Here is a 17602-nt window from a genome sequence, read left to right as displayed (position 1 = left end):
ATTCCGGAATCGGACGCAGAACTACCCTGTCCTGGTGAAGGACCAGGAAGGGAGAATTGTATGAGAGCGTTGCTAGCTCGGAAACTCTCCTAAGAGACGAGACCGTTACTAGAAGGCCACTTCCCGAGAAAAGCGGGAAGGGAGACCTCTTTGAAAGGCGGCATCTGGAGAGCAATTAGAACCTTGTTCAGATCCCAGGGCTCTAACGGCCGCTTGTACGGAGTGCTGAGACGACAAACTCCCCGTAGGAACGTGCGTACCTGAGGAAGTCGTTTCTGAAAAAATACAGATAGCGCTGAGACTTGTCCCTAAAGGGAACTGAGCGACAACCCTTTTTCCAACCTAGATTGCAGGAAGGAAGGAAACATAGACGATGCAACCGGCCAGGGAGAAACACCCTGCGCCGAGCACCGAGATAAGAATATCCTCCACGTCCTGTGGTCAATCTTGGCGGACGTTGGTATGCTAGCCTGTCTCATGGTGGCAACCACGTCCTGAGGTAATCCTGACGACACTAGGTTCCAGGACTCAATGCCACACCATCAGGTTGAGGGCCGTAGAATTCAAATGGAAGAATGGCCCTTGAGACAGCCAGTCTGATTGGTCTGGTAGTGCCCCCGGTTAGCCTACCGCGAGGCACCACAGAACCGGGAACCACAACATCCTCGGCCAATCTGTAGCGACGAGGATGGCGCGGCCGCAGTCGGTCCTGATCTAGCGCAGCACTCTGGGCAACAATGCCAGAGGTGGCACATAAGGTAGCTGGAACTGCGACCAATGCTGAACTAAGGCGTCTGCCGCCAGAGTTCGATGATTGTGAAACCGTGCCATGAAGCTGGCACATTGTTGTTGTGCCGTGACGCCATTAGATCGACGTCCGGCCTCTGTCAGCGGCGCCAGATCTCCTGAAACCCGTCCGGGTGAAGAGACCATACCCTTTCGGCCACACCCCGGCGACTTAGGAAGTCAGCTTCCTAGTTTTCCACGCCTGGGATGTGAACTGTGGATATGGTGGATGCCGTGTCTTCCACCCACATCAGAACCTGCCGGACTTCCTGGAAGGCTTGCCGGTTGCGCGTTCTTCCTTGGTGGTTGATGTATGCCACCGCTGTGGAGTTGTCCGACTGAAGTCGGATTTGCTTGCTGTCCAGCTGCTGTTGGAAGGTTTGTAGGGCAAGATACACTGCTCTGTGTTCAAGAACATTGATCTGAAGGGTGGACTCTTGCTGAGTCCACGTACCCTGAGCGCTGTGGTGGAGAAAAACTGCTCCCCACCCTGATAGACTCGCGTCTGTCGTAACTATCGCCCAGGATGGGGATAGGAAGGACCTTCTTTTTGACCATGAGGTGGGAAGAAGCCACCACCGTAGAGATTCCTTGGCCGCCTGAGAAAGAAAGACGACTCTGTTGAGGGAGGTCGACTCCCCGTCCCATTGGCGGAGAATGTCACATTGTAGTGGACGCAGATGAAACTGCGCGAAAAGAACTGCCTCCATTGCTACCATCTTACGTAGGAAGTGCATGAGGCGTCTCAATGTGTGCGACTGGTTCTTAAAGAAGAGATTGCAGCCCGTAGTGAATGCTGTTTGTCTAGCGGAAGCTTCACTATCGCTGAGAGAGTATGAAACTCCATGCCTAGATATGTTAGCGATAGGGTCGGGGTCGGATCTGACTTCAAAAAGTTGATGATCCACCCAAAACTCTAGAGAGTCTCCAGCGCAACGTTCGGGCAGTGTCGGCATGTTTCCTAAGAGAGTGCCTTGACAAGTAGATCGTCAAAATATGGGATCACAGAGTGACCCTGAGAGTGCAGGACTGTGACTACTGCTGCCCTGACCTTGGCGAAGACCAGTGGGACTGTCGCTAGCCGGAAGGTAGAGCTACGAACAGAAGGTGTTCGTCTCCTATAACGAAGCGTAGAAACGCTAGTGCTCTGGATCAATCGGCACGTGTGGATAAGCATCCTTGATGCCTAATGATGCTAGGAAATCTCCTTGGGACATTGAGGCGATGACATGGCGGAGGGATTCCATCCGGAACCGCCTGGTGTCCACGAGCTTGCTGAGCAGTTTTAGATCCAGAACGGGACGGAACGGCCCGTTCTTATAGGCACCGCAAATAATTTGGGGTAAAAACCGTGACCTTGTTCCTGAAGAGGAACGGGGGTCATCACTCTTTCTGCCTATAGAGTGCACCCTGTTTGCAGAAGAGCAGCGGCTCGGCCGGGAGGTGGAGAAGTTCTGAAGAATCGAGTTGGAGGACGAGAAGTGAGCTCTATCCTGTACCCGTGAGACAGAATGTCTCACACCCAACGGTCATTGACCTATGGCAGCTAAATATCGCCAAGGCGGGTGAGCCTGCTACCGACCGAGGATGCGGAGAGAGAGGAGGCCGCAAGTCATGAGGAAGCCGCCTTGGAAGCGGGTTTTCAGACTGTCTCTTTTTTGGGCGTGACTGAGCCCGCCAAGAATCTGAGCTCCTCTGATCCTTTTGAGTCCACATTGGACGAGGCAAAATGGGACCTGCCCGAGCCTCGAAAAGACCGAAACCACGACTGCCTCCTGCTCTGTTGGGGTTTGTTGTGTCCGGGCTGAGGAAAGGATGAATCCTTACCCCTGGACTGTTTAATGGTTACATCCAAACGCTCACCAAACAGTCGGTCAGCAGAAAAAGGCAACTGGTTAAGCAACCTTTTTTGGAAGCAGAATCTGCCTTCCATTCACTTAACGAGCAGACCAGGCTCTGCTTAAAAACACGGAGCAGCGGAGGCTACTGCCGTACGGTTCGCAGAGTCTAGGGCAACCTGAATCGCGTAAGAAACAAATGCAGACATTTGAGAGGTTAAGGATGCCACCTGCGGCACAGATGTACGTGTAACCGTGTCAATCTGTGTAAGACAAGCTGAAATAGCTTGGAGTGCCCCAAGGGTGAGAATGCTGGAGCCAACGGTGCGCCGACAGTCTCATAGATGGATTTAGACCAGAGATCCATCTGTCTGTCAGTGGCATCTTTAAGTGCAGCTCCATCTCCCACTGCAACTATGGATCTAGCTACAAGCCTGGAGATTGGAGGATGCCGCTTGGGACACTGGGTCCAGTCCTTGACCACGTCAGGGGGCAGGGATAACGTGTATCCTAAGCCGTTTGGAGAAGCGCATATCTGGATAAGTGTGGTGTTCCTGGACTGCCTCTCTGAAGGCAGAGTGGTCCAGAAAAATACGTGAAGCTGACTCCTACACTGGAGGAGCTGGTGAGAAATAACCAACATTCTATTGATGGACGCTATAAGATTATTCACTATGGCGTCACCATTAGGTGTATCCAGATTGAGAGCGGTCTCAGGATCAGAATCCTGAGCCGCTACTTCCGCCTCATTACACAGAGAGTCCTTCTGCTAGGACCCTGATGAAACCGAGGGCCGCTCATAGTGAGCCCGCTTAGGCTGTCTGGGACTGACGTCTGTGCAGAGCCGTGACTCTGGGATGCGTGTGACATTCCCGGAGCTGTTAGTTGTTCACACTGAGTGGGGCCATGGATCAATGATTCAACAGTGCCCATGTTGTGAGAGACATGTCCGGACTGCTAGGCTTCTAGTATCATAGCCATAGTCTCAGAAAATCTGTCAGTAAATACTGCAGACACCGTCCTCATCCTCTGGCCATTAGCAGAGACTCCGGCTGAGTTGGATATAATGGGGGTCTATGTAACCTGCCGGCCGTATAGCCGTACATGCTGTACCGGCTGCATAGAAAAACATGTGGTTCTGCACCTTTGTTTTACACAGAGAATATGCTGATAACTCCTCCGCACAATCCAGGAGGGTATATACAACGTGCGACCAAACAGTGCAATGTATATAGTACAAGCATATCTATAAGTGCACTTCTGCACTAATGGGGTTAGCACCACAGGTGCTGCTTAACGCCTGTTGCAGCGATTGTGTGACTATCAGAATGCCAGGGTCTTCCACACTTGTCTCTGTATCGTACAGAAACTGACACTAATGGCTGCCGGCGTCCTTGTAGAGAAGGAAGCCGTGGGCGTGCCTGAGAAAGTGCGGGAATCCGGTTTCACAGTGCACACAGTGAGAGGGGTGGAGTATGCAAAACATACTCCAGCTCTCAGCGCTGCTGTGCTATGCAGCGTCACGCCCCTACCCTGACTGTCAGGCCTGTGGGCGGTAACGAAGGGAGACTAGGCCCAGAAGCCGGGGACTCGAGTTAATAAGCGCGGCCGGCATATCAGTGCTGGCCGGCACGGAAGTCCCCGGCGCACCACAAATCCCAGCGGCGCCTTAAATAAAAATGGCAGCGGCGTCTAGCGCAGTAGTCACCCAATACACTAACACACCCAGCAACGCTGTGGTGTGCGATGGCACTAGTGCGGACAGCGCCGCTGTCCCTGGCGCACTAACACACCCAGCAGTGCTGCCGTGTGTCTGCGCGGTCCCCACAGGGACACAGAGTACCTCCATGTAGCAGGGCCATGTCCCTGAAGATACTCCGCTCCATGTCCAGCAGATACCAGGGGCTGTGGATGGAGCACGGTCTCAGTGCCTGGAGACCGATAGAATCCCACTTCACCCAGAGCCCTGTAAAAAGGGATGGGGAAGGAAGCAGCATGTGGGCTCCAGCCTCCGTACCCGCAATGGGTACCTCAACCTTAACAAACACCTCCGACATGAAGTGGGGTGAGAAGGGAGCATGCTGGGGGCCCTGTATGGGCCCTCTTTTCTTCCATCCGACATAGTCAGCAGCTGCTGCTGACTAAACAGTGGAGCTATGCGTGGATGTGTTGCCTCCTTCGCACAAAGCACAAAACTGGTGAGCCAGTGATCCCACTGGGGGTGTATAGCCAGAAGGGGAGGGGCCTTACACTTTTAAGTGTAATACTTTGTGTGGCCTCCGGAGGCAATAGCTATACACCCAATTGTCTGGGTCTCCCAATTAGGAGCGAAAAAGAAATAGGGATGACCGTATACCACAAATATTCGGCTTCGCGAATATCCGACGAATAGGTCGTCGCTATGCGAATATTCAATGCACATGGGAAGCCCGAATAGTTGCTATTCAAGTTTCCCATAGATTTACATTGCGCATTGAGTATTCGCAAATAGTCGAATAGCGGCGACCTATTCGGCGAATATTTGCAAGTCCGAATATTTGTGGTATTCGATCATCCTTATTTATAAAGATAAAAATCAGCAAAATACTTACAGGCGTTTCATAAATACTGAGCGTGTCTGGAGTCATCCTAGCGAAGAACTTGCCGTCGTGACTCCACCTGCGGAAAGGATGGAAGATGCTCAGGCACGTGATCGGTAAATGGTGAACGTACCACAAAACACAAGATTACGTCACATACTTAAAGATTGGCCAGTGCGCCGAGCTCTCACAGTGGAATCCTCTCTTCTTTTGTCCTGTCAGTGTGTCCCAGATAATTATGGCTTGAGGGTCGTCTTTAGTGTCCATAAGAGGGCTGAATGTAACAAGATACCTACAAGAAAATAAAACATTTTAGCCATAAAAACTCCAATATATAAAGAAACAATTGAGCCAACGCTAACATACGCCAGATAAGCCGCAGTATAGACAACGGAGAGCTACAACGTTGTGGCCCTTCACACGCTGATCGCTGGAGGCCAAAGTCAACAACACCAACACCCCCACTCAACAAATCTGATATTTTTGGCCTCTCCTAACGAGAGGGCTTCAATTTTGTGATCATTTCTAAAAAGAGAACCTGTTAATAGATGTCACTGTCCAATCCACAGAGCACATAGATCACACTGGATGCACAATGTCAGCCTGATATATTACTTTGAAATGCTGCAACGTTTTAGAGAAATCATACCTGGCGGCAATCGCGCAGTCAACGTCTCATTTATGTGGCCCATGAACTGGACAAAGTGTATACATTTAGATGTAGAAACTTGGCACCCAAAATAAATGTGACTAGTGGTCTTTTATTGTCTATGTGCAATGGACACCTAGTCATACCTGACTACGCCAGTTGCTATACCTTCTGAGGACCCCCTGCACGCACACTGATGAAGGTCTTTGACCGAAACGTCTGCTTGTGCTGGTCCTACAAGTTCTCAATAAAAGATCACTATTCACATTTATTTTGAATGCCAAGTTTCTACATCTACTTGAGACGGTTTTGGACCCTACTTGGGCACCACCCCAGAAGTGCCGTGTGTATCAACTCAAGTGTGTATACAATGACCGGTTCCCTTTAAATACCTACCTTTCACATGGAGAAAAGTCAATAAGTTGTACGCCTTGATGGCTGAACCTCTGGATCTGCTTGAATTTCTCCCCACCCCAAAGGGCGATTCCTCTCTGATGGAAAGTGGCCAGGTAGGTGCCTCGTGGAGACCAGCGCACATATGTTTCAGTCCATCTCTAAAATAAAAAAAAAATAAATCACCCTTTATTAAGAATTTACAGCTAAAAAGAGGACTATCCTACTTGGCAAAATTTACAAAAAATCCAGCCATTTCGGCTGGAACTATTCATCCCATTGATTTCTGCAAGTGCCAATGGAAAGAGGCGTCCATTTTTGGGATTCAAACCTTGTCTGCCAGGTACAATGATTTAGCAGTACATATTAGGAGGTGGAGAAGGCCACACAGGGCAGATCTGTTGCTACTAAAATTAGGTTCCAATCATGTCAATGGGGTTGCTTCTGTATCTAAGGCTAGTTTCACACTTGCGTTAAACGGGATCCGTAGCATTGCGTTGTGTGACGCATGCAACGGATGCGTTGCATATAGTGGCACAACGGATGCTACGGATTGTACAAAATAACGCAATCCATTATAGGTTTTTTCCTTGACTTTACACATCTGGGCATGCGCAGGTGTGTAAAGACGGATGCGTTAACGGAATCCTTCAAATGACGCATTCTAACGGAATCCGCCACCATAGGCGTCCATTATAAAAACAACGGACGCCTAACGGATTCCTGCAGGTTGCGTTTTTTTTGACACTCCGCCAAGCGCAGAAAAACGTTACATGCTGCGTTCCATCCGCCTGACGCAGCGTCAAAATAACGACGCTGCGTCGTCCAGTGGATGCAACGCAGACACTTGCGTTACAGTGCGTCGTCCATACAACTCTATGGAGAATAGCGCAGTCAGTTAACGGACTGCGCTATTCTCCATAGTGACGGAATGCGCTGAATGCAAGTGTGAAACTAGCCTAATACATGGATTTCTGCAGATCCCATCCAGGTGACTGACACAGTCACAGAAATATCTACAACAAATCTGACCCTTGAATAAAATAGAGAAGTGGATGCAGAGTTAAAGGGACGACATGAGCTAATCTGATCACACTGCTCATCATCGGGATACTGAACCACGCACAGCTCTCTCCTCCACCGGAACCGGCTCTTTCACATCGTTCCAGAAGATCGTCGTCCTATCACCCGACTCAAATATAACACTGAACTGATCCCTGCAGTCTGCATCTTCAAGCCAAGATCGGAGGTTACCCTAGAAAAAAAAAAAAAAACAAGACGGGTGAGATATATAATTAAAGAGGAGCGCACGCAGAACTCATCCCATATCATTCACGTTGCCAACGTCAAGGTCTTACGCAAGAACAGGCAGCCTTACACCCATAAAGAAACCCATGTACTTGTCCCTACACTTACAAAGTCTTTAAATGGCTGCTTTTCAGGGACTTCCCATTCATCACAAATGACCATGTATCTGCAAGAGAGCAAACAAGTGGTTAGTTATATCTCTCTTTAGTCATGGGCGTATAGTAACTATTCGTGTTTGGATATTGCTTACCGAATACAGAGTACTATTCCAGTATTCGTCACGTCAAGAAAAATGCTCGATTTCCCCTTTCACTTGCATTAGGTTCGTTATTCGTGACGAATACCGGAATAGTAATTTGGGATTCGTTACGAATAATCCAAACACGAATAGTTACTATTACCCCATCACTCCTTCCTATGCTATATGATTGGACTCACTTGTCAAAATCTGTGAAGAGGTTCACTCGGAAGGTGTGCTGCTTGTCCAGCTTGTATCCGTCCGCGTTCTTCACGGCGTCCTGAGCGTGGGCTGGTAATGCATATTCCAAGAAAATGTACCTAGGGTAGAGTAACAATGAAATTAATGGGGGGGGGGGATCAGAAGTAATATGCCCACCAAGGGAGTAAGGGCGGCCATATATGTATTAACGATGGCGAACCCACTGATTTTGGGGGGCCCAGTAATCAGTCTAATATGCACGGGGATGTCCCAAATATCCCCCAGGCATTAGTTTTGGGAAGTGAAAGGTCAGGTACACCGGGACATTATCATGCATTTGTTCTCCTGGGAGAAAATGCTACCGATGAGTGAAAACCAAGTGCAATAACCAATCTTCATTCATTGAACTGCACAGAAGAGCTCAGTTAAATGGAATCTGTCAGCACAAAATCACTGCTCAAATCAAGAACAGGCGCTTGGTGCACCCCAAACAATTCAGTGCAGCGTTCAATCTACTTGATTTCCATCTATTTTCCCACATTTCTCCTTTCTTAGAAGCCAAAGCAGTCAATCAAGGAAGAGGTAAGAGGTAAGAGGTGAGATGGAAAACAAGTGAGTAGGAAAGTGCACTTTACCGGTCGGGTACACCAGGGGTGCACAGAGCGCCTGTGCTTTGTTTGATCAGTCATTTTATGCTGACAGACGCCCTTTAACCCTAGAACGCGCAACCATTGAAAACAAGTAACCTAGCAGGCCTGCGAGGCCCCAGGTATGCGTTCTAGGGTTAAAAGGAACAAGTCATTTTTTTTTTTTGCTTATAAACCTGGCCCATCACCTTTATGGCCATGTGAATAGGGTTCCTGTATGTACCCCTGCATATTTCAGGCCCGCGCTGTGTGTAAATTCTCCAGTTTGATTGGTGTCTGCATATTGCAATCAGCGCTGTGCAGGTGCCTTCAGACACCACCTGTTCTTACTGCATGTAAGGGAATGACGTCTCAACGTTATCCACAAGGTGCCCTGAGTCATGTTTGCACAGTGGAATCGGATACCTTCGCAGCTCCGCCTCACTGAGCCGTATTGAACAGCCAATGGTTCCACTGTGTAACACAAGGTAGTGCTATGAATCGGAGAGACCGAACGGAGATAACGGGCCAGCTCGAGTGACCGGAGAACAAAGAGGACATCAAGGCCGCCATTAGGACAGCCTAATGCTGGCGTCACACGGTATGATATATCGTGCGATATGTCGTCGGGGGTCACGGAATTTGTGACGCACATCCGGCATCGTTACAGATGTCGTACCGTGTGACACCTCCGAACGACTGTTAACGAGCAAAAATACTCACCTTATCGTTGCTCGTTGACACGCCGTTCATTTTCAAAATGTCGGTCCTCCTTCTGTGCTCCGGTTGTTCATCGTTCCCGAGGCAGCACACATTGCTCCGTGTGACACCCCGGGAACGACGAACACAGCTTACCTGCGTCCCGCCGTCAATGAGGAAGGAGGTGGGCGGGATGTTACGTCCCGCTCATCTCCGCCCCTCCGCTTCTAGTGGCCGGCCACTGTGTGACGTCGCTGTGACTCTGAACGTCCCTCCCCCTTCAAGAAGAGGATGTTTGCCGCCCACAGCGACGTCGTCCGGGAGGTAAGTGCGTGTGACGGGGTGGGTTAACGACTTTGTGCGCCACGGGCAACAAATTCATGCGATCGCACGATAGCCAGTCTCGTGTAACGCCGGCATTAGCGTGCAGGAGCGCCACAGGCAGCTTTTACCCATTAACACACTTTGGATGAAGCCACAGGGGTAGAAGCTTGTGCCACCATGAGCTGAGGCAAGCGTGACAGCAAATCCTCAGTCTTTCAAATAGGAGACTCCACATTCACAGTTCTGAAGCGCTACCAAAATTTGAAGCCTATTGGGTCTGGAGCACAAGGAATAGTGTGTGCCGCTTATGATACTGTTCTTGAGGGTCATGTTGCCATAATAAAGCAGAGCTGGCCCTTCCAGAACCAAAGTTATGCGAAGAGGGCCTACCGGGAGCTCGTACTCATGAAACGCGTCAATCACCTGATGGATAATGTAGAGACGTCATCCACTTACATGCACTTAGAAGAGGTGGTTGTTGAAGAAACATGGACAGCGCCGATCGCAATCTGGAAACACCCATCCAATTGAAGAATTTGCACGCAGTGCGGGTGTGAAATATGCAGGGGCACGTGTAAGGACATACAGGGGTTGCAGGAACCCCATGCACATGATCCGAAGGGTGCGTGCCCATGATCAGGGTTTGTAGCGTTTTGGATGCAGCGTGTTTTCGCCGCATCCAAACCACTGCGTTGTACAGTAGAAGCACAGTGGATGCGATTTATAGAAATCCCGTGCCCAATGTGTGTGTAAGGCCCGCAGCGAAAACTGACCTGCGGTGTGGCTTTCCGAGCCGCTAGAGTGTCAATTCTTTGCTGCAAAGACGCAAGGTTCCTCCGTAAGGAGAACACAAGCAAGAGACCACAGAGCACCGAACCCTCATCGTGGGCACAAGCAGCTGTGGTCTCCAGCAGAGGAGACTTGCAGGCCCGTAGGTCAGGACCCGCTATGTCCAGGACGCAAAGGGTCCAGACTCGCGGGCCCGCAGGTCAGGACCCGCCACGTCCGGGACACAAAGGGTTCAGACTCGCGGGCCCGCAGGTGAGGACCCGCCACGTCCAGGACACAAAGGGTTCAGACTCGCGGGCCCGCAGGTGAGGACCCACGATGTCCAGTGCACAGAGGATCCAGACTCGCGGGCCCGCAGGTCAGGACCCGCCATGTCCAGGGCACAGAGGATCCAGACTCGCGGGCCCGCAGGTCAGGACCCGCCATGTCCAGGGCACAGAGGATCCAGACTCGCGGGCCCGCAGGTCAGGACCCGCCATGTCCAGGGCACAGAGGATCCAGACTCGCAGGCCCGCAGGTCAGGCAGGACCCGCCATGTCCAGGATACAAAGGGTCCAGAGTCGCGGGCCCGGAGGTCAGAACCCGTTATGTCCAGGACACAGAGGGTCCTGCTCGTGGGCACGTACCCTAAAAGGTAATGTGCATTGTTTATAGGCGAAAAAACTGGTGACGGGTTAAACATCGCCACCTTTTACCGATACGCACCCTTTAGTTGACCCTTCGGCTTCTGGATAGAATTCATTAGTAATTTTTCCAAATTTGGAGAAAATCTTATTGATGACATTTTTGAGCTTTTCCAGGCGGTCAGGGCCAACCTGCGGGACGTTATCCACTACGACCACAGAATCGATACCGTCTGCTTCCTGAGGGCGATCTTTGAGGATATCACCAAGCAATTCTGCGGATATGAAAAGATAAAAAAAACCACCCAATTAATAAATGGCTTTCCTTATGCCATTCACAGAACAATCACCTAAAAGGATCTGTTGCTCAGTTCTATATATTTGTGCCAAGAAACTAAAAAAGGGGGGCGCAATCAGATGTAGACAAGATTCACCTGCACCCTGCCCGAAGGATTCTTGCTCCCTAGGCAGAGAGTATGGCAGTCAAATGCAAAAACTACCAAAATGATGACTGCTCCATCTACAAATGGAGTGGAAACTGATCACAGCCGAGACACGGTGGCGGGAAGGGTTCATGGACTATTAATAGGAAATACCACAATGCTTGTACTGGAGAGATCACACTGCAAAGTGAACAGCAGCCACTTCAGCAGCTTTTCTCCAGCACAGCGGCACTGCAGCATGGTAGCATTACTGCTTGCAAAACCTGACGATACAGGGCAGAGACGGCATTGTGTCTCATCGGGGAAACAGAGCCCCTGGGGTAATCAGCTGCTAACACAGAGTCACGCTGCCGGCAAACAGCAAAACACATGGTATCACATTACATGACAGCCATGCAGAGGAAGGTGGGTCCAGCCGCATGTGATGGAGGACCCCCAGCATCACACAGGGTGGTCTCCGCACAGAATAAGCTGTATTTTGTACTGTGTGAGGATATGTAATACCGCCTACAGCACTCTCCTATGTGACGTAATCTCCTGCACCCGCTGGGAAGGTGCACATGTGCTGAGCGGGCAAGGCAAGGTTATCATCAATAGCCAGCCTCGCCTGTAGTCACTGGCGGCAGCTGCAAGTCCTCATATACTACAACGCCCATCATTTATCACTAAATATGAATGTCCTTAGAGAGGGGGGGGAGAGGGGTAATGTACAGAATCCTGGTGGATGATTAGTTTTAGTTATAATAATAATTTTATTCATTTATATAGCGCTATTAATTCCATAGCACTTTACATACATTGGTAACACTGTCCCCATTGGGGCTCACAATCTAGAGTCCCTATCTGTATGTCTTTGGAGTGTGGGAGGAAACCGGAGAACCCGGAGGAAACCCACGCAAACACGGGGAGAACATACAAACTCCTTGCAGATGGTGTCCTTGGTGGGGTATGAACCCAGGACCCCAGCGCTGCAAGACTGCAGTGCTAACCACTGAGCCACCACAAGACTGCAGTGCTATCCACTGAGACACCACAAGACTGCAGTGCTATCCACTGAGACACCACAAGACTGCAGTGCTAACCACTGAGCCCCCACAAGACTGCAGTGCTATCCACTGAGACACCACAAGACTGCAGTGCTATCCACTGAGACACCACAAGACTGCAGTGCTAACCACTGAGCCACCACAAGACTGCAGTGCTATCCACTGAGACACCACAAGACTGCAGTGCTATCCACTGAGACACCACAAGACTGCAGTGCTATCCACTGAGACACCACAAGACTGCAGTGCTAACCACTGAGACACCACAAGACTGCAGTGCTAACCACTGAGACACCACAAGACTGCAGTGCTAACCACTGAGACACCACAAGACTGCAGTGCTATCCACTGAGACACCACAAGACTGCAGTGCTAACCACTGAGACACCACAAGACTGCAGTGCTAACCACTGAGACACCACAAGACTGCAGTGCTAACCACTGAGACACCACAAGACTGCAGTGCTAACCACTGAGACACCACAAGACTGCAGTGCTAACCACTGAGACACCACAAGACTGCAGTGCTATCCACTGAGACACCGTGCCGCCAGACTTTCGCACATACAAGGAGCCAGTTATCAGTACTCACAATCATCCTTTACGGTATATATACCACATGGCAGAACCACAGAGGATGTCGTACACACGTGGGTTTGGTTCAATCATCTAAATTACACTCTATGGAAAACTTTTGACATGTCAGACTTTCTGATCTATGGGAGTCCCCCGATATACGAAGGATCCGGAGCACTGCTCTCCCCGAACACAAAAGCCGGACTGCGCAGAAACCTGGTATGATCCTATGTCCGAGGCCAGGTCAGAGCAATCAATGATGGTCTTAGCTCAACACCAAAACGTCTGAAGTTTTCTAGAAGCGCAGTCACATTCCGGGTACGGTCTGCCGTTGCGCATTATAGTGACCAGGATTAAGGATGAGATTTTAGGAAATATACACTGTGGGCAACACCTGTAGGTTAAATGCTGCAGTGCGGAAGCTGCCATAGCCACAGCTAGTTCATTTTTTGAGCATGGATATGACCCTACACGATGTAAATACAAGGTGTAATCCATAGCAAAATTTGTACAATTTAGTGGAGGACCCTTTATAGGGTTATCGCTAACATACCGGTATGTTTTTCTCCATCCACAGATAAACGCCAAGTCCCTCTCCAAAATGTGAGCAACTCAGGCGACAAGCAGAGGACAGATTTAATAGAAAGAGGAGGCAGACATTACAGCCTGTGCCCTCTACTGAGTCTGCTCTGTACGGGTTCAGGCAGGAACACCTCTAGGCAAAACACCTCTTGGGTTGGTATTTTTTTTTGTTGGGGGGAGGAGGGGGTGTCATGACTTGGACCCCTTATTTATTTTACTCACTTAGGGTACTTTCACACTTGCGTTTTTGTCCTTCCGTTACAATCCGCCCTTTTGGAAAACAGCGGAATCCGTTAACGGATTCCGCTGTTTCCCATAGACTTGTATGGGTGACGGATTGTACCAAAAGGACCTGCGTTGCTTCCGCTGGGCGACGCTCCGTTGCTTTCGCCCAGCGGGAGGAACGCAGCTTGTAACGTTGTTTTCAGCAGCGGAATCCTCTGGATTCCACTGCGCATGCTCTTTTTTTTTTTAAAATCACAAACTTTATTTTGGCTCGCGGTGGCCGAACGTTCAGCTGAGCGCCCGGCCATCGGCAAGCGACAGCGCTAAGCTGAACGACCGGCCGCCGACATGCCAGGGCGCCGGCAAGTGACAGCGCTCAGCTGAGCGCCCGCCGGCTGCAGGGAGCGATGAGCTGATCACCCGGCGGCCGGCTGCGGGGAGCGATCAGCTGATCACCCGGCGGCCGGCTGCGGGGAGCGATCAGCTGATCACCCGGCGGCCGGCTGCGGGGAGCGATCAGCTGATCACCCGGCGGCCGGCTGCGGGGAGCGATCAGCTGATCATCCGGCGGCCGGCTGCGGGGAGCGATCAGCTGATCATCCGGCGGCCGGCTGCGGGGAGCGATCAGCTGATCATCCGGCGGCCGGCTGCGGGGAGCGATCAGCTGATCATCCGGCGGCCGGCTGCAGGGAGCGATCAGCTGATCGTTCACAATAGTCTGCTGCTGGTAAAACTGTAAAAAAAATAAAAAAAAAATAAATAAAAACGAATTGCTTTGTTTTGCAGCATCCGTTGCATCCGTTGTGCCACTATATGCAACACATCCGTTGCATCCGTCACACAACGCAATGCAATGGATACCGTTCAACGCAAGTGTGAAACTAGCCTTATATAGCACTATTAATTCCAGAGCACTTGCTCATCACAGTCCCCATTGGGGCTCACAAGATTATCTGTCTTTGGAGTGTGGGAGGAAACCGGACAACCAGGAAGAAACCCATGCAAACACGGGGAGAACATACAAACTCATTGCAGATGGTGTCCTTGGTGGGATTTGACTGCAGTGCTAACCACTGAGCAGTTAAAAGGGTACTCAAATCTAATGAAAGGTACAAGGGTTTAGTTACTTTTTAAAGGGAACCAATCACCAGGATTTTCCTACATAACGTAAAGCCAGTGCTATACTGGCACTATCAGGCTGATTCTCTACATACCTGTAGTGGTCAGCTCGGATGTTTAGGTTTGGAAACCCAAGAAAGTGAAGTTTATAAAGTCATCAGCTTCTTGAGTGACAGCAGCTGCCGATCAGAGAATATCTGGGGGTGGGGTATGCAGTTATCCCCTCCCCCTGTTACAATTAGCATAAGTATTATACAAACTATTCCCTTTTTCTCTTACAGGACCTGTGCTGAGGTCATACCCATGTGACCAGAATGGGTGGGGCCTCAGCCATTAACTGATACCACAAAGCAACATTTTTCTGTTGGCTGAGGCCCCACCCATTCTGGTCACATGGGTATGACCTCAGCACAGGTCCTGCAAGTGAAAAACGGAATAGTTTGTATAATACTTATGCTAATTCTAACAGGGGGAGGGGATAACTATGCATACCCCACCCCCAGATATTCTCTGATCTTCAGCTGCTGTCACTCAAGAAGCTGCTGATTTTATAAAACTTTACTTTCTTGAGTGGCAAAATCTAAACATCCAAACTGACCACTAAAGGTATATAGAGAATGTGCCTGATAGTGCCAGTATAGCACTGGCTTTAGCTTATATACGAAAATCCTGGAGATTGGTTCTCTTTAAAAACTAATTCTAGCAAAAAATATATATAAAAATATATAGTTTGAGGTTAGGTTCTCTCTGGAGATTTTGAAGCATATTTGTCTACCAAAATTTAGGGTTGACCGTTACTAAACTAACAAGCAAAGACTTCTGCCTCTGACAGATCTTAAAGGGAACCTGTCACCACTTTTTTGGCCTATAAGCTGCGGCCACCACCACCGGTCTCTTATACACAGCTTTCTAACATGTATATAAGAGCCCAGGCCGGGGGTATAACATAAAAAACACTTTATAATCCTTACCTAACGGTCGCACGGTGGGCCTTATGGGTGTCTCCATTGTTCGGTGCCGGCGCCTCCTCTTTCGGCCAGCTTCGTCCTCTTTCTGAAGCCTGTGTGCATGATGTGGTACGTCATACACACTCGCCGGTCCTGCGCAGGCGCACTACAATACTTTCATCTGCCCTGCTCAGGACCTGAATACCGGCGAGTGTGGATGACGTCGGACCCATCATGCACCGCGGCTAGAGAAGGAGGACAAAGATGGACAAAAGAGGCGGCGCCGGACAACGAAGATGCCCATTAGGCCCACCGCGCGACCGTTAGGTAAGTATTATAAAGTGTTTTTTAGGTTATACCCCTGGCCTGGGCTCTTATATACATGTTAGAATGCTGTATATAAGAGCCCGGTGGTGGTGGCCGCAGCTTATAGGCCAAAAAAGCGGTGACAGGTTCCCTTTAAGACTCCTCTAGCCGGAGGCGAGCTATGAGCAGAGTGGCTCTGGTTAATTTGGCTGTCATGGATATACCCCCTCATCAGGGGCAATGGGAACCTTATTGGGTCAATCAGGCGCAACATATCTGCATGACAGATTTTTTATATTTTTGGGTGGGCTTGTGTGATATCAGGCTTCGCCGTAAATCATCCCCCCCCGTACACATTAGATGGCTATTGGCCAAATGTTTACCCAGTGACCATCTCCGCTTCCTCTCCCATACACAAAAGCGCTCGCTCAACCAAGTGCTCCCATGTTTTCTATGGGAGCCGCCTTGGCAGCTGATCTATGATGGTCAGGATCGTGCATGGACGATCTACAATTACCGATTGCGTTATTCTCTCAGTCAGTCGGCGCCCCATACACATCAGCCCCTCGGCAGAACCTGTTATCGGGACATTCAGCCGACAATGTGTACAGGGGCTTAAGCCGTGCAATCACCATCATCCAATCACTAAGAAAGTCCCTAGAAGCCTCTGGGCACCAACAGAAATGCTGCGGCCGGGTGCTCATCATACGGCAAAAGGAGGATTATGTTATTACAACTGGTTCAAGGAATTTTTAAGAAAATATTAGAATCATAGACAACCCGTTATGGAACAGGGACGGCTCCTACACTCATCCCCTATCAGATTTAAAACTGATTTCTATTGCAAAATCCCTTCCCGATGTACGGCGAATAACGAGTGCGCAATGTGTGCGAAGTATACAGCACCAGGGATCATGAGATCAAGAGTACCAGGGGCACAACATACAAAGAATGTAATGGGAGAGGATAGAAGTAACGATATCTGATAAAGTCCTATCAATATCTACAATTCACAGGCTGTGAGCCGGCCCGCACTGCTCGTGGCATCTGCTGAATTGTGATATTCTGTAATGTCTGATATAGTCCTCTGTGAACTGTAAAGAGCTGCAGCATATGTTGGCGCTATAGAAATAAAAACTATTATTACAGCTAAATAAATCCATATGTAAAGATAAAAGTTATTTAAAAATTGTTTTCACATTATTTATGCATCTTTCAAAAAAAAAAAAAAAAAAAAGTTCTCATCCAAAATTTAAGAAAAAAAACAAACAAATCTATACAAGGTTTCATATCGCCGTAATCGTA

At 49.6% G+C, this 17602-nt stretch overlaps 1 protein-coding gene across 1 annotated transcript in view; it reads right to left on the bottom strand.

The window, feature by feature from the left end:
• EIF3B (eukaryotic translation initiation factor 3 subunit B) overlaps positions 1-17602 on the bottom strand; it is a 68225-nt gene that overhangs the window by 48155 nt on the left and 2468 nt on the right. The window contains exons 2-8 of the mRNA XM_075318114.1: positions 11136-11328; positions 7992-8111; positions 7662-7719; positions 7372-7500; positions 6249-6406; positions 5364-5495; positions 5216-5282 (exon numbers count right to left, since the gene is read on the bottom strand). Coding sequence (XP_075174229.1) covers positions 5216-5282; positions 5364-5495; positions 6249-6406; positions 7372-7500; positions 7662-7719; positions 7992-8111; positions 11136-11328 — 857 coding nt within the window. The remainder of the gene's footprint in view (positions 1-5215; positions 5283-5363; positions 5496-6248; positions 6407-7371; positions 7501-7661; positions 7720-7991; positions 8112-11135; positions 11329-17602) is intronic.

The sequence above is a fragment of the Anomaloglossus baeobatrachus genome, chromosome 7 (assembly GCF_048569485.1).
Source record: "Anomaloglossus baeobatrachus isolate aAnoBae1 chromosome 7, aAnoBae1.hap1, whole genome shotgun sequence".
Taxonomy (NCBI): Eukaryota; Metazoa; Chordata; class Amphibia; order Anura; family Aromobatidae; genus Anomaloglossus; species Anomaloglossus baeobatrachus.
This window is presented reverse-complemented; position numbering and strand designations above follow the sequence as displayed.